Source organism: Salvia hispanica, chromosome 6 (assembly GCF_029641045.1).
Source record: "Salvia hispanica isolate PSC_SH4W2 chromosome 6, Shi_PSC_v1, whole genome shotgun sequence".
NCBI classification, from domain to species: Eukaryota; Viridiplantae; Streptophyta; class Magnoliopsida; order Lamiales; family Lamiaceae; genus Salvia; species Salvia hispanica.
Genome location: NC_142697.1, coordinates 21634761 through 21651704, shown reverse-complemented (window position 1 = coordinate 21651704; position 16944 = coordinate 21634761). Strand labels below are relative to the sequence as shown.

General features: G+C 40.7%; 1 protein-coding gene, 2 non-coding genes and 1 pseudogene across 3 annotated transcripts; 2 read left to right on the top strand and 2 right to left on the bottom strand.

The window, feature by feature from the left end:
* The first annotated feature begins 608 nt into the window (after window positions 1-608).
* On the top strand, window positions 609-804 carry LOC125208741 (U2 spliceosomal RNA). Its single transcript, XR_007174220.1, has one exon. It is a non-coding gene; the product is annotated as a U2 spliceosomal RNA (small nuclear RNA).
* Window positions 805-4221: 3417 nt separating this feature from the next.
* Window positions 4222-5596, bottom strand: LOC148923358 (uncharacterized). The gene has a single exon (XM_089060182.1). The coding sequence runs from the start codon at window positions 5365-5367 to the stop codon at window positions 4222-4224; it is 1146 nt and encodes a 381-aa protein (XP_088916308.1). The 5' UTR covers window positions 5368-5596.
* A 5583-nt stretch (window positions 5597-11179) lies between these two features.
* LOC148923356 (uncharacterized) lies at window positions 11180-12161 on the bottom strand (annotated as a pseudogene).
* On the top strand, window positions 11653-11759 carry LOC148923357 (small nucleolar RNA R71). The gene has a single exon (XR_016133084.1). It is a non-coding gene; the product is annotated as a small nucleolar RNA R71 (small nucleolar RNA).
* Window positions 12162-16944: the final 4783 nt, after the last annotated feature.

Here is a 16944-nt window from a genome sequence, read left to right as displayed (position 1 = left end):
AGATGTGTCTTAGAAGAAGAAAATCGAATACATCAACAGAGAAAGATTAATCGCGGCTAGATGATTTCCGAAACAGCTGGCAGCCCAGCGCCTACTGGAACATTTTATTTATCCGTCAGTCCTAACCAAAGTCACTCTAAAATTTGCATTTCAACCTTCAATTTCATCACTTATAACATCCAATTGCCACATGTTGTGTAGTATATACTGGTCCGTGAACTCGTTCGAAAGCTCTTCCTTCTGCATCTCATCATTAGATTTGATTTTGCTTTAGTCAAACTGAGACAAGTGAATAGTACTATTACATTAACAGGGAAACTTGGTTGCAAGCAAGAAGACTGTACAAACCATGAACTTCTAGAACAAAAGGACTTGTGAAGCAGATAAAAGAAATCCCAAGGGTTATGCTTGATCGTGTTTTGTTTGTGAGCTTTCTCAAAATAATGGCACGATAAAGCAGAGCAAATAAATAAAACAAATAAATAGAGAAAAGGGAACCGTGAAGATGGAGTTTTGAGTTTGTTGGGATAATCCCACATTGAATAAGTTACTATAGTTTTACAGATGAAGAGGATTATAAAACAACAAGGCCATGGGCTTAAAGACTCATACCTTTCTCGGCCTTTTGGCTAAGATCAAGTGTAGTATCTGTTCTTATCAGTTTAATATCTGATATGTGGGCCATCGGCTCACACGATATTAAATTTATTTTTTGAGGGGGAAAGTCCATTAAGATAGCTTGCTATCTGGGCTTTTGCGCGTCGCCTTTGCGTTGCACTATTGCATGGGCCTGGCGCACCCCACCAATTCCAGTGTAAACATAAATAAAATTCTTCACTTTACATGTTTTGTTTATCTGCTCTTAATACTTTTGTGTACAATTCTAGCTAGCTAAACTTGTATTCTGTATAATGGTATTATGAATCATATTTTTTTCGTTTTGAGATTTGCCCAGAAACAATCTGATATTGGTAATAAATCAATTCTAGTATAAACCTTTCGTGAAGACTGTTTTCTAGCTTGATTTCTTACTTGGAATTCTTCACTTCAGTTGTTTGTTTGTATGCTCTCATACTTATTGTGTGCAATTCTAGTATTCTGCATAGCATTATTAGCAATCATATATTGCCATATTGGTAAAGCAATTTTGTGAAATATGTCCTTAATACAGCTATAGAGGCGCATTTAGGTCCTAATGACCTATAAGTGTTTAAACATAGCACTAATTCAATCCGTCGGATGTAGTAATTTAATGGCCCTGATTTAATGACATTCGGTACATTATATTAGGTTTTCAGTACATTAAGGGCAAATTCGGTAGGCGTGGCATTTGTTGAAACCGCTAATGCTAAAAATCCGGAATTTAATATCATGGGCGATTCATTTTCTCTGCCACACTCTTGACTCATGCTAAATTTGCAATCAATATGTCACCCACAAGTGTATGGGGTATGTAGCACGTGGCAAGTTAAAATTATCGATCCTCGAAGACTAAATGCCGGCTTGAGTACTACGATGCAATTTCGAACACTATCTAGACTAATAAAAGGGGTTTTTTGGTTTTTCTACACTAAGATCAAAGAACAAGTACGCAAGTAAGAACAAAATAGAAAATAGAGCAAGTAAAAGGGTAGTTTTCACTCAAATTGGGAAGATAGGGATATGGATCCGTTGGTATGGATCACGGGTGTTCACCTAGGGATCATGCTCATCTAAAAAGTCCTATGTGTGGCTAGGAAGGTCGGGTTAATTGGTTAGACCCCCTCTCGGGTGCACCTAACGCGTTGATCGGCCTCTAATGTCGGAGTCTCCTCCCTACACTTCGAAACCAACTCCTACAACCTACGGACCCAAGCCCTCTCTCTAGCTATGTCTCTCTCGAGCACATACAACGCACGGAGTTGTTGGTCATTTAACTATCTAATTAAGCATCTTTCAACGACAATAATTAGAATAAGACATATCAAACTGGTAGCTAATCAATTGGATAATGAAAAAGCACAACAACCAACAAAACCACCACATAAGACATAGATAAGCACAAATCAAGATTTAGCCCATGAATTCCATACAAACTTCACCAATATCCCTAAATAAGAATTTAGCTACTCATGATGGAAGCTAAAACAAAGGAAAATACAAAAACTTCAAAGGAAAACATAGTAAGAAAAGGTAATAGAACTCCCTAATGTAGACTTGATGTTGGGGAGGATCTTTCTTCTTCAATCTCTTGAAGATGGAAGTCTCCTTGCCTTCAATGACTTGTATCTCTCGATTTTTTCTCTCAATTTGTCGTGGGGAAGGTTAGGGTTCTAAATTCAGTTAGAAACCCTTTTATACTCGGAGTGAAAATCAGGACAAATTAGCAAACACCCGGTCGGGTGATTTGTAGGTGATAAAACACCCGACCGGGTTTTCTTCCCGAAGCCCGTTTTTTGCAAAACACCCGACCGGGTTTTCCGAGAAATGGAAAACACCCGGTCGGGTTTTCCTCCTGGAGTGGCTACTTCAAAACACCCGACCGGGTTTTCCGAGAAATGGAAAACACCCGGTCGGGTTTTCCTTCTGGAGAACTCCTCGAATTTCAGCTTCGGCTCGTTTCAACCTGTTTTCATCACAAAACTACGACAAACCCATCAACTCACCTAATTAGTGTATATGGGGTGAAAAAACTTGTATTTAACATCTTAAACCATCAAAAGCACTCTTTAATCACCCATAAAACAAGACTAAAATATGAGTTTGTCAACTCCCCCAAACTTAAACACTTGTTTGTCCCTAAACAAGAAGAAGAAAATAAGAAGACAAACTCATGTAAGGATGTTGGAGTGTCATCATTGCCTCAGTAGAAATAAAGTATTCAACAAGTATCAATGGCCTCGTAGACGAGTATAACATTATAAGGTATTGCTTCAAGCTACTATCATGTACTCAACCTTGCCAATTTGCCCTCACTAGGAGAAAATGCAATGTGCATTTTAGAAATTTCACTCACTCTCAAAGTGTATGGCTCATGACATAACTCTCAAATCATCAAATCATGCATAGTTTACCATATGCTTGCTCGAAATCTACACTCTCCTCTACTACGGTGTGATTAAAGATCTAAGGTCCGAAAGGTCTTTTCTATAGGTTGTAATGTAGGCTCTTTGGATAGGTGAGGTAATTTTTGGCTAAAGTGACTTTAATCCCCAAGATATGACATATTCAACTTCACCAACTTTCTTCCCCAATCTTAGCTAGTACTAGGCTTTGCCTAGACTCTTCTCATCTACCAACATTCCACTTTTGTTCAATGCTTCTTTTTCAACTTTCAAGGCATCCTTTTTCACCCAATGTCAATTATTCACCATTTTTCTCTTTCATTTTTCTTTTCTTTTCTTTTCTTTCCCTTCTTTTTCTCTCTCTTTTTTTTTTTGTTTTTTTTTTCTAACTCAACAAACTTGTTTTTCATTTGCCAACACCACTTCCACATTTCTCTTTGATTTTTCAAAAGTACCATATGGCAATTCCAACCCCTCGGTTTGTCAAAGAAAAGGTTTATAGGCTCAAAGTGGGCTAACAAGGATTAATAACATAGTGGGTGAAACTAGGATTTGGCTAATAAAAATGGCCTAACATCCTCCCTTATCTCTATAGCCACTATGTAGACTCAAGGAGATCGCGAGCAAGTTCTAGAAACAAATGACATGTTTGAGATAAAACACACATTTAGTGATAGTATAGGCTTAATTCTCACAAGGTCATTTTGGCAAAAGACAAGGCACCATGCAATTCACTTTAGGCAATTTGAAATGAAAATTACATGTTACTTAGCCATATCAACAAGATTTTCAAAAATTTTTGCACAAAATCATCATTGGCAACTCCTCCAACAAATCCTCACACTCGTTCAAACATCACTTTCTCTCACCCTACTATCATTCTACCCAAGGGAAATTATTAAACACACTAAGAAAACAAGAAAAACATTCCTAAAAAGAAACAAAAACACAAAAATAATTGGAACAAAGAAACAAGGAAACACTCCCCAAAATCCACAATCAAGAATATCATGAGTTAAGATTACATGCCCACATATCATCATCAAATAGCATCAAACGGGGTATCATCAAATATAGAGAGATAGAGATAGAAGAGGGAATCCACTAGACACCCCCCCAAACTTATTCCAAGCAAAGCTAGGATAAGTTTGAAAGAGAGTGGATCTCCTGTGGACCTTCACTGTGGAGGCGGAGGTGGATACTGCCAAGGGCCGCGAAATTCATCGAACCGAGCATTGAGGTTGGCCCATTGTGCAGTGTTGAACTCGGTAAATTGACTCCAGTTCTCCTCATACCGGTTCCATCGCGCGTCATTCTGAGTTTCGAACTGGTTCCACCTCGCCTCATACTCAGTCAGCCGTGCATCGTTCCGGGCCCACTGTTCTTCCTGCCGAAGCTCCATACGTGCCATCCTCTCGTTGATCGAGCTGTAGTCCTCTTCTTCTCTCTCTTGGCGGCTTCTTGTCCTCTGAGCGCTTGTCCCGGCTCCATCATCACCATATGGCGGCATCTCTGCATCGGGTTCCTCATGAACCTCCTCTTCATCTTCGTTCGCATGCCCTATCATCAAATGCTCAGGGACCTCGGGAGCCTCAGGAAATTCCACGTGATCAAGCTCCTCATACTCATCCGGATCAACCTCTTCAAATCTTTTATTTGGATATCGGGATGCGATAGCTTGGTGGATTGGGGAATTCATCTTCCAGTTCCTCTTCTCTACAGCGCCATTGATGTACGTGTTGATGGGGTCCGGGAGAGGAAAGTGATCCTTCAACCTCTGCAAGAAAAAGGCCTGGCCTCCATCTACTCCAAGATCATGTGATCTCCGGAGTATTTCAATATCCATAACCGTAGATCCTATATCATGCTCAAATCCCCTCATGTCCACCTCCAAGTGGCGCGCAATTGCGCCTACCACAGCACCGCAACATATAGTCCCTGTACTCCTCCTCGATGCTCGCTCTAAGTTCTTCACAATATAGTGGGCCATATTCATTGGCCTTTTGTGTACAAGGCACCATAACAAAAACAGCTCATCTTTTTGTACACTCCCTGTTTCGGTACGTGCAAAAGGGTGATTATTGCAGGCCTTCTGAATCATCCGGAGAACTGGATTACGGATCATGGAGCTCTTGGCCCGGGCAGCCTTGAACCCCTCTGTCTCAAGAGTGATGTCGTTCCAGAATCTACTGTTCTTGAACTCCATCGGCATGTCATACTCATCCGTAGTGATCCCATAAATCTCCTTAAGCTCTTGCATTGATAGCTCATATTCATTGTTCCTTAGTCGGAACCTTATGGCCACAATATTCCTTCCTCGCATCTGTACCACCAATGTGGTTAAAAACTCGAGAGTGAGACGATGGTAGGAAACAATCTCCCTTGTGAAGATTCCGTTGAGTTCCCCCACGTTACATAGTTCATCAAAGCATTGAAGGAGGCCCAAATTGTGCAAAAGTGCCCGGCAAGGTTGTCTCGCAACCCTGTAATCCTGTCGGGCCAAAACCTTCCATTTAGTCCGCTCTTCTGCAGTTCTTAGGGCGACCGAACATGCTGACGCTGAAAGGAACATTGTACCTACAAATGCCAAGTATTAAATTGCAATGTAATCAAAACCTAGAAGAATCTATCAACCCATCAAAGTAAAAGTACTCCCCCAAACTTAGCTCAAAGGCTAACATACACAAGTTAACACCATGGAGTACTTTTCTCTACTCTCTATCATCAAACTAAACATTTAAAAACACAAGAATAGGCATCACCTCCAAATAATTGCTTATATATCAACAATCAAAGTATATGACAAAAGAAACTAAGCATAAATTACACTTTAAGCTCAAGAGATGCACAAATTCATTCTATTCTTGTTCTAACATGCAAAGCTCAAAAATTTTACTTCATCATATCACAAAAATCATCATCAATCCTCATGCTTGTAGCCAAATTCTCCCCTAAAACCAATCAATCACAATTGTTAACAATTCAAACCAATATCACTCACAACTACACCATCCATTCATTGTCTTATCCTTCTACCATCACAACTCTTCATCAACATGAAACAAATGATCAACAATGTCCAATAAAGCAACACATCAACACATTCAACTTCACATTATGCAAACAAGTTCTAAATTCTCACCCATTCTAGCAATTCTACAACAAATCCACTCTTAATCCTCTAAAACCCACAATTATGCACCAAAATCATCATAATCTTCCATAAATCACTCAATATTCAACAATGATACATGGGTAGAGAAGAATAGAGGGAGAAATTCATACCTTTAGGGCTTAATTCAAGTAGAACTCGAAAATTAGCTTCTTGCCTTGTTCTCACAAAATTCCACCACTTAAATGGTTTAAAATGTGTAAAAGATGAAGTAGAAGAGATATTAGAGTGTAGAAGTGAGATTAGAAGGGAGACATTGAGAGGAATTCACCGAAATTCGAAATTTGGGGAGCTAGGGTTCGCGTCGGGTGATTCTGCCGGGTTTTCTCTTTCTCCAGCTATATATATGCGAGCAAAACACCCGACCGGGTGATTCGGAAATTAGAAACACCCGGTCGGGTTTTCTTCCTGGAACACGATCTTCACCAAAACACCCGACCGGGTTTTCCGAGAAATGGAAAACACCCGATCGGGTTTTCTCTCTGGACTCCCGCTGGCTTATCCTAAAAACCCGACCGGGTTTTCCAGAAAATGGAAAACACCCGGTCGGGTTTTCTCTCTGGACTTGAACCCTGTTTTTTCGTTCCTTCCAATTTTCACTCTTTCGTTTCCATTTTCCTGTTCCAACACTTTAAAACAAAAACAAACCCAAGAAAAATGAGAGAAAAACACATTGACACAAAATAAAATTGTACCTACTAGGGGTTGCCTCCCCCATAGCGCAATTGTTTAACGTCGTTTGCCCGACGGTCTTCAAGCTTTCATCATTCGGTTAAGGTCACGACGAAGACCTCATCTTGTTGCTCCTTTGTGTAGAACCTTTTAATGTTGTGGCCATTCGCCATAAAAGTACTTCCATCGGCCCCAATAAGCTCCATTGTTCCATTGGTCATCACATTTTTTATAGTGAATGGCCCCGACCATTTAGACTTGAGCTTGCCCGGGAAGAACCTCAATCTATGATTGTAGAGTAGTACCGCATCCCCCGGGGAGAACTCTCTCTTTTCAATCATCTTGTCGTGATAGGTCTTCAACCTTGCCTTGTAAATAGAGGAATTGACATAAGCCTCATTCCTAAATTCTTCTAGCAAATTGAGGTGAAGCATTCTTTCCTTTCCGGCCTTCAAGAAATCCAAGTTCAATTTCTTCACACCCCAATATGAGCGATGCTCCATCTCTACCGGAAGGTGGCACGACTTTCCAAATACCAATTGATATGGCGACATCCCAATGGGTGTCTTATAAGCCGTCCTATATGCGCACAATGCATCAGCAAGTTTAAGTGGCCAATCCCTTCGATTTGTGTTCACCGTCTTCTCTAGGACTTGCTTCACCTCCCGGTTGGCTAACTCGGTTTGACCATTAGCTTGAGGGTGGTAGGGTGTTGTTACTCTATGCTTCACTCCATATCTAGTAAGCACACTTGCCAACCATCGATTATTGAAATGGGAACCTCCATCACTAATTAGGGCTCGTGGGGTGCCAAATCTTGTGAAGATATTCTTTTGGACAAACTTAATCACAACCTTAGAATCATTGGTGTGGGTAGGAATAGCCTCTACCCATCTAGACACATAGTCCACCGCCAAGAGAATATATTGATAGCCACATGATGATGGAAAGGGGCCCATGAAATCGATCCCCCAAACATCAAACAACTCAACTTCCACAATAGGGGTCATAGGCATTTCTTTCTTCTTTGACACCCCCCCGGTCCTTTGGCACTCATTGCATTGCATCACGAACTTTTGGCAATCTCCATAGATACTTGGCCAATAAAGGCCGCTTTGAAGCACCTTCATCGCGGTTCGGTTTGCTCCAAAATGTCCCCCACTTGGTGCGGAGTGACAATGCATAATAATGGATTCCCATTCCTCTTGAGGAGCACATCTTCTAATTACCATGTCGGCACATCTTCTAAAGAGACAAGGCTCATCCCAAAAATAGAACTTCACATCATGGAAGAACTTCTTCTTTGCATAATCCGTGAGCCCATCCGGAACTACCTTAGCAACAAGATAATTCACTATGTTAGCATACCATGCCACCTTGCCTTGAGCCACATAGAACAAGTGTTCATCCGGGAATTCTTCATTTATGACCAATTTCAACTTCTCTTCTTCACTAGAATGTTCCAATCTTGATAGATGATCCGCCACTACGTTCTCACACCCTTTTCTATCTCGGATCTCAAAATCAAATTCTTGAAGAAGCAAGATCCATCTTATAAGTCTTGGTTTCGCATCTTGTTTTGCAAAAAGATGACGGATGGCGGCATGGTCGGTGAAGACAATAGTCTTGGCCCCAATGAGATAAGGGCGGAACTTGTCAAATGAGTAGACCACCGCAAGCATTTCCTTCTCGGTAGTGGTGTAGTTAACTTGAGCCGAGTCCAATGTTCTACTAGCATAGTATATCACCCGGAATAACTTGTCTCTCTTTTGCCCCAAAGCCGAGCCTACCGCTACATCACTTGCATCACACATGATCTCAAAGGGTTGTGACCAATCGGGAAAGATCAATATTGGAGCGCTCACCAATGCCGCTTTGAGCTTCTCAAACGCCTGCACACATTCAAGAGTGAAATCAAATTTTACATCTTTAGCTAGTAAATGACAAAGAGGTCTAGCAATATGTGAAAAATCTTTGATGAAACGCCTATAGAACCCCGCATGGCCTAGGAAGCTCCTCACGGCCTTCTCACTAGAAGGAGGTGGCAATTGCTCAATGGCCGCTATCTTGGCTCTATCCACTTCAAGTCCCTCGGATGAAATTTTGTGCCCTAACACGATCCCATCTCTAACCATAAAATGGCACTTCTCCCAATTGAGAACTAGATTGGTCTCCTCACATCTCTGCAAAACCTTGGTTAGATTATCCAAGCACATATCATATGTCATGCCAAAAACAGAGAAGTCATCCATAAAAACCTCCATAATGTCCTCAACCATATCATGAAAAATAGACATCATGCATCTTTGAAAAGTAGCCGGGGCATTACAAAGCCCAAAAGACATTCTTCTATATGCATACACACCGTAGGGACACACAAAAGCGGACTTATGTTGATCCTCGGGGGCTATCAAAATTTGGTTATAACCCGAGTATCCATCAAGAAAACAATAATACTCATGTCCGGCTAGCCTATCCAACATTCGATCAATAAAAGGGAGGGGAAAATGGTCTTTCCTAGTAGCCGAATTTAAAGTACGATAGTCAATGCAAACTCTCCATCCGGACACCACTCTAGTTGCTATCAACTCATCATTTTTCCCTTTTACCACGGTAGTACCCCCCTTTTTGGCTACCACTTGAGTAGGACTCACCCACTCACTATCGGATATAGCATAAATGATCCCGGCATCTAACCATTTCAACACTTCTTTTCTAACAACATCTTGCATAATAGGATTTAATCGCCTTTGGTTTTGTACCTTAGGCTTGTACCCCTCTTCTAAGTGAATCCTATGCATGCAAATGGTTGGGCTTATTCCTTTAATGTCCGATATGGACCACCCAATAGCACTCTTGTGCTTTCTAAGAACTCTCAACAACTTATCTAACTCGGAACTAGAGAGGGAAGATGATACAATTACCGGAAAGGTATCATTCTCTCCAAGGAAGGCATATTGCAAGTGTGATGGTAGTGGCTTCAACTCAATCTTCTTGCTTTCTACTTCTTCCTTGCTATCTTCACTTTCATCCCTAAGAGGTAGAAATTGTGGACGACGTGATCTAGGAATCTCTTTAGCCGAGTCCAAAGCACCTACAAATTCCAACAACTCAAGGTTAACATCTAAAATATCAAGAGAGTGAGAAGAATAAATAGAGTGAGAAATGCATCTCTCCAATTGATCATCCAAGTAAGAGGCCGGTGTCACTCTTCCAACACACTCATACATCACGGTCACAACATTGCAATGTTGAAGACTTCCTCCTGGTTCCACATCATGCCTCTTCAAGGCCTCATAGATCGAAAATGTCACACTCTCATCATTAAGGCGGAGTGTAAGTTCTCCCTTTGAAACATCTATCATGGCCTTCCCGGTAGCAAGGAATGGTCTCCCCAATATAAGAGGTACAACTCTATCCTCTTCCATATCCAACACCACAAAGTCAACGGGGAATATGAAGTCATTCACCCTCACCAAAATATCTTCAACTATGCCCGAGGGGTATGATATAGACCTATCGGCCATTTGTAAAGTAATGCTAGTGGACTTCAACTTGCCAATATTCAACTTGTTGAAGAAGGACAATGGCATAAGATTGATGCTAGCACCTAGATCGCACAAGGCATTCTCCACAAAGCAATTTCCAATAGTGCACTCAATAGTAAAGCTCCCCGGATCCGACTTCTTGGCCGGTAACTTCTTTTGAATAATTGCACTACAACTCTCCGTTAAGTTGACCGTCTCATATTGCCCCCATTTCCTCTTTTGTGAGACAACATCCTTGAGGAACTTTGCATAGCTCGGCATTTGTTGAAGTGCTTCAACAAGAGGGATGTTGATTTGAACTTTCCTAAAGATATCCAAAAATCTTGAAAATTGTTCATCCTTCTTCTTCTTTTGTATCATTTGAGGAAAGGGAAGCTTAACTTCCATGGGTTTGGGAGGAACAATTATCTCGGGTTGAACCTTAGGCGAGATCTCCGGTGGTGTTTCCATCTCTATTTCCTCTTCTTCTTCAGGTTGAACAATAGCTTCCTTTTCGGGCATAGAGGGACCCTCATAGCTTGTTCCACTCCTCAAATTAATTGCCTTGCACTCTTTTGGGTTAGGAATAGTGTTGCTTGGAAATTGCCCCGGTTGATGAATTTGACCCACAGTTTGAGCAATTTGACTCATTTGGTGCTCCAAGGCCCCCATTCTTGTAGCAACTTCTACCACCGCCGTCTCAACTTTATCAATCCTCTTGGTAGAGTGTTCCATAATCCCATCGGTCTTCTCCATCAAAGCTTTTAGAAGCTCATTGGTAACATCACTTGGTTGAATAGCATTATTCGGATTCCCATACGAAAGATTTGGATGTGTATTGAAGGATGGACGATAATTACCACCCCCATTGTTGGGGCGATAATTGTAGAAGTTCCTTTGATTTCTTCCTTGATGCACATAATTAACATCCTCTACGGTAGGTTGAGGCTCTACATTGGGTGCCATCCCCAAACTTATGCTATCCACCTTTTGATTGAGAATCATCATTTGTTGGTTGAGGAGATTGAATGCATCCGAATCAACAACCGAAGCTACCGGCATAGAGCCATCTCGACCCGAGCTCCAACTCTTGCTAGTGTATGCAAGCCTTTGAAGCATCTTCTTGCACTCATCAACCCCTTTGTCCAAGAATGATCCTCCCGAACCAAAGTCTAGTTGACTTTTGATAAATTCCGAGCATCCATTATAGAAAAGGCTCACTTGATGGCCCGGAGACAACCCATGGTTAGGACACTTCTTCAACAAAGCATTGAATCTCTCCCATGCTTCGAACATAGACTCTTGGCTCTTCATTTTAAAGTGGGAGATCTCCGCTTGTAGGTTGAGAGTAGAGCTAAGAGGGAAGAACCTCTCCAAGAACTTTTTGGCTAAGTCGTCCCAACTTATAACCGACCCCGGCTCAAGGTTATCAAACCAATCTCTAGCATATCCCGTCAATGAGAATGGGAATAGCCTAAGCTTGATTGTATCTTCGGGAACCCCATTAAGCTTGGTAGTGTTGGCAATCTCCAAGAATTTGGCTAAGTGCATATTAGGATCCTCCGTGGGCCTTCCCGAGAAAACACGTTGCTCCACAAATTGGATCAATGCCGTCTTCAACTCAAAATTGTTGGCATTTACTCTTGGATCAATGGGTGGCATTGGGATATTAACGTTCCCAAATGCATTTCTAACCGGTGCCTCTCTTCTCCTTTCCTCCTCTCTTTCCCTTCTCATCTCCTCCATTTGTTGTTGTAGTTGGAGGATGATTTGGTCTTGATTAAGGGGAGGTGGAGGTGGTACTTCCTCGTTGTTCCCATTTGGATTTTCCATAGGCTCTACTAGATGTTGAGCTCGTGCTCTCCTCCTTCGTCCTCCTCTTCTTCTATTGGCGGCTTCTATCTCTAAATTAATCGGCTCAAGGGGTAGATGCCTTGAGCGCGTGAGCATAAAAACCTACACAACACAAGAGAGGAAACAAAGGGAAATTAGAGCTAAACTAGAAAACTAAACTAAATAAAGCAAGTAAATGTCTAAACTAGTATTCTCTATCTTATCACAATATCAAACACAAAAGCAAATTAGTCCCCGGCAACGGCGCCAAAAACTTGACTCATGCTAAATTTGCAATCAATATGTCACCCACAAGTGTATGGGGTATGTAGCACGTGGCAAGTTAAAATTATCGATCCTCGAAGACTAAATGCCGGCTTGAGTACTACGATGCAATTTCGAACACTATCTAGACTAATAAAAGGGGTTTTTTAGTTTTTCTACACTAAGATCAAAGAACAAGTACGCAAGTAAGAACAAAATAGAAAATAGAGCAAGTAAAAGGGTAGTTTTCACTCAAATTGGGAAGATAGGGATATGGATCCGTTGGTATGGATCACGGGTGTTCACCTAGGGATCATGCTCATCTAAAAAGTCCTATGTGTGGCTAGGAAGGTCGGGTTAATTGGTTAGACCCCCTCTCGGGTGCACCTAACGCGTTGATCGGCCTCTAATGTCGGAGTCTCCTCCCTACACTTCGAAACCAACTCCTACAACCTACGGACCCAAGCCCTCTCTCTAGCTATGTCTCTCTCGAGCACATACAACGCACGGAGTTGTTGGTCATTTAACTATCTAATTAAGCATCTTTCAACGACAATAATTAGAATAAGACATATCAAACTGGTAGCTAATCAATTGGATAATGAAAAAGCACAACAACCAACAAAACCACCACATAAGACATAGATAAGCACAAATCAAGATTTAGCCCATGAATTCCATACAAACTTCACCAATATCCCTAAATAAGAATTTAGCTACTCATGATGGAAGCTAAAACAAAGGAAAATACAAAAACTTCAAAGGAAAACATAGTAAGAAAAGGTAATAGAACTCCCTAATGTAGACTTGATGTTGGGGAGGATCTTTCTTCTTCAATCTCTTGAAGATGGAAGTCTCCTTGCCTTCAATGACTTGTATCTCTCGATTTTTTCTCTCAATTTGTCGTGGGGAAGGTTAGGGTTCTAAATTGAGTTAGAAACCCTTTTATACTCGGAGTGAAAATCAGGACAAATTAGCAAACACCCGGTCGGGTGATTTGTAGGTGATAAAACACCCGACCGGGTTTTCTTCCCGAAGCCCGTTTTTTGCAAAACACCCGACCGGGTTTTCCGAGAAATGGAAAACACCCGGTCGGGTTTTCCTCCTGGAGTGGCTACTTCAAAACACCCGACCCGGGTTTTCCGAGAAATGGAAAACACCCGGTCGGGTTTTCCTTCTGGAGAACTCCTCGAATTTCAGCTTCGGCTCGTTTCAACCTGTTTTCATCACAAAACTACGACAAACCCATCAACTCACCTAATTAGTGTATATGCGGTGAAAAAACTTGTATTTAACATCTTAAACCATCAAAAGCACTCTTTAATCACCCATAAAACAAGACTAAAATATGAGTTTGTCAACTCTCTTTCACCACTATGCCTATTTTCTCTTCTCCCTCATCAGACGATTTTTGTCCCAAAAATTCTAACCTCCGTCGCCCCATCTACAATCCGATCGTTTCTGACGGTGAAGCCGACGAAGAAGAAGTCGTTTTGCTACCACCATCAAGTTGCTCTCACTTGACGATGAAGAATTGATAAAAACAAAATCCTTTCGACCATCTTCGAATCGATTCTGGACCTGACAAATAGTTTTCAATTATTTTTGTACATTATTTCTTACCAATCGATTTGTATGGTTTTATCTATTTTTATGTAGGGATTTTGGGTGAATCGTAGTATGATTCATCAAATTTATGGATTGCTTTTAATCATTGTTGCTCTAAAGTAGTTGTCATTTGTTTACCTTTTATCATTATGGGTTCGATTATAAGATGATGGATTTTGGTTTTATGTTGTGCTAGATTGTTGTTGTTGTATGATAAGGCTAATTTCATGCATTGGTTATGGGGATAAATTCTGTGATTTCCTGGGTCTAACAAGGTTTTATAAGCCAGGTGTGTAGAGAAATCGTCAGATCCAAGAAGAAGGACAATATCACCTAGAGAAGGAAGCTGGCAGAGAAAGTGAGCAGGAAAGAGGAGGAGTTTACTAGACGAAGGAGCATCCGAAAGGAGGGCAAAATGGGAAGCACAAGGAAGAGTCTAGAAGCTCCATCCCTTATAAATAAGAGCACGCACCCAACATGAAGGGAGTCCTTTTTCTCACCATCAGCTCTTAGCTCAGCCTTTCTCATTCTCTACACACACTTTTAGGGGAATCATCTAGGGGTTTACGGTTCAGGAATTTATACGATCATTGTGTAACACCGTCTCCACGGGAGGCGAAGATACAATCTCTTTACCTGCTTTCTGTTTATGTTTCTGGATTTCCCGAGACTTCGCTGTTCGAAGCTCGGTCGTGTTTTGCTCAGTTTCTGTTGGATATTGCACTACTTGCTATGGAATATATTGCTTTGGTTTCATTTTACGTTATAGTTGCATTATCTGTTCACTTTTGATGCTTATTGGTGGTTGATCTGAATTTGGAGTTTAAATTGCGTGGAGATTTGTAGTTGATCGGGCGAATTTGGTTAAATCTGTGAGATCGGAGATGAAATCTGTGTTGGTTTGTTGTGGATGGCTTGGATCCGGAGTGGATGAAGCATCCAGTGTTTGGATCTGTTCACGTTTGCATGGTTGTAATGTTTAATTTCTGTTTTCTTGTTTACCTCGTCTAGTAATAGTAGATCTGCTTTAGTTTCTGTACTTGATTGCATTAATCGGTTTAATTTAGTTTACCCTGTTTCGATCTTTGTTTTACCTTGTTTTTCCTCTGCATTTCGTGATTAAAGTTTGGAGAAGATGATGTCGCTGTAAGTTAAATCTTTAGTTAGTTAATTTGCAGCTTTTCTGTCGTAATGCTGTTTTGGGAAATGGTCCCCACGCTCTGCTTTTCCTCTGTCTAAGTTAGATTTAGGAACTCGTTTACCAGGTCTAGTAGTCAACTCAAGCATGTCTGGTCGTCAGTATGCATGTTCTGTTATCTTCGCCTAGATCTAGCTGTTAGGATATAGCATTTCATTTCTCAAGTCTAAGAATTAAATCTCAACCCCGAAAATTGAGTGGCAGCAGCCAAAAATAGTTTCCAGGTCTTTTAACATGTTTACTTACGCATCTGTCTCTATGGATTCGATCTCTGCTTCCCTGTACTAATCTTTTAGCATAGCGGGTTGAGGGTTTGAAAGGGGAATGAAGTGATTGTGTGCCCAACGACAGGTAACTTGAGGATTCTCTGAGTTCCTAGACCCAATGTCTAGTGGATTCTCTGGATCTGGGAAGTTCAAATTTACACAACAATACTCACATTACATTCTCGCTTTTCGTTGTACATTTTTGGAGAAGTTTCTAATGCTCTTTTTTTCCCTTCTCTTTTCTATAAACTACAATGATACAGTGACGGAGAAGACAAATTTGAAGTAGAAACTGGTGAAGAACAAACGACCGGTAATATTTCTTTTGGGGTGTATACAGTAGCCATCACCTCTTATACATCATTGTAGAGTAAATCGTACATTATATAATGAATAGGTGTCTATGATTTTAGAACATGCTTCTATGTAGCATGACGTTCTAGGCATTTAAACATCGCATTATTAACATTATACATTATGTACATTTCCCATTACATTATGTACATTACCCATTACATTATGTACATTACCCAGTAAAATAAGTACATTACCCAGTACATTATGTTAATCCGTATACCAAAACTGATACATTATACATCAAATGTAATCAAATGTTATTGAGGGTTTGTCGCTGACTCGGATGGGGATTCAAAGAATAATTGTAGTTGATTTGTTCTCTAGATGTAGCGTCGTTTTAATTCTACAAAGGCCGGAAGTTAACACATTTTTCCTAGGGTTTAGTAGTCCTGTTGGTACATCATGTTGGTTGAGCTTTACATCATGTTTGAATACATTATTCATGGATTTATGTACATTAATTCAAACTAATCATACATGTTGGACGATGTACTTTTTTATGATGTTTCCTGTAGTCTAATCCCCCCAATCCCAATGTTTTTGAATAGGTTCGAAGCAGCAAAGAAATCTTGTGGATGAGGACTTTGAGGAGGAGATGTCCATTGCATCAGGATAAAACTTGTGTACCCTGCTCACTTTTACTCACAACACCAAGGCTTCAGTGAACCAGACCTATGTGATGTGGCATTGGAAAGGAAGGCCGTAAAAATTCAACTTCGAGAGGTGGTTCGAAGAATATGGTTTATGAAACATTTAGCAGTATGTATTGTAGTCATGGATTTCATTAGTTTTTGCTGAATTATGTTTTGCGACACAATGAAGTTGTCAATACATTGGTTTTTATGTTTGTGTTGGATGAAAGATTGATATTTTGGCAATAAGTTGTGTTCTTTGGTTATTAACCTGCTGTCGATGTACGTGAATCTATACTTAATATTTAATTGTTGTCGATGTACGTGACCCTATACTTCATGTACACTTATTAATGATGTACGTGAACCTG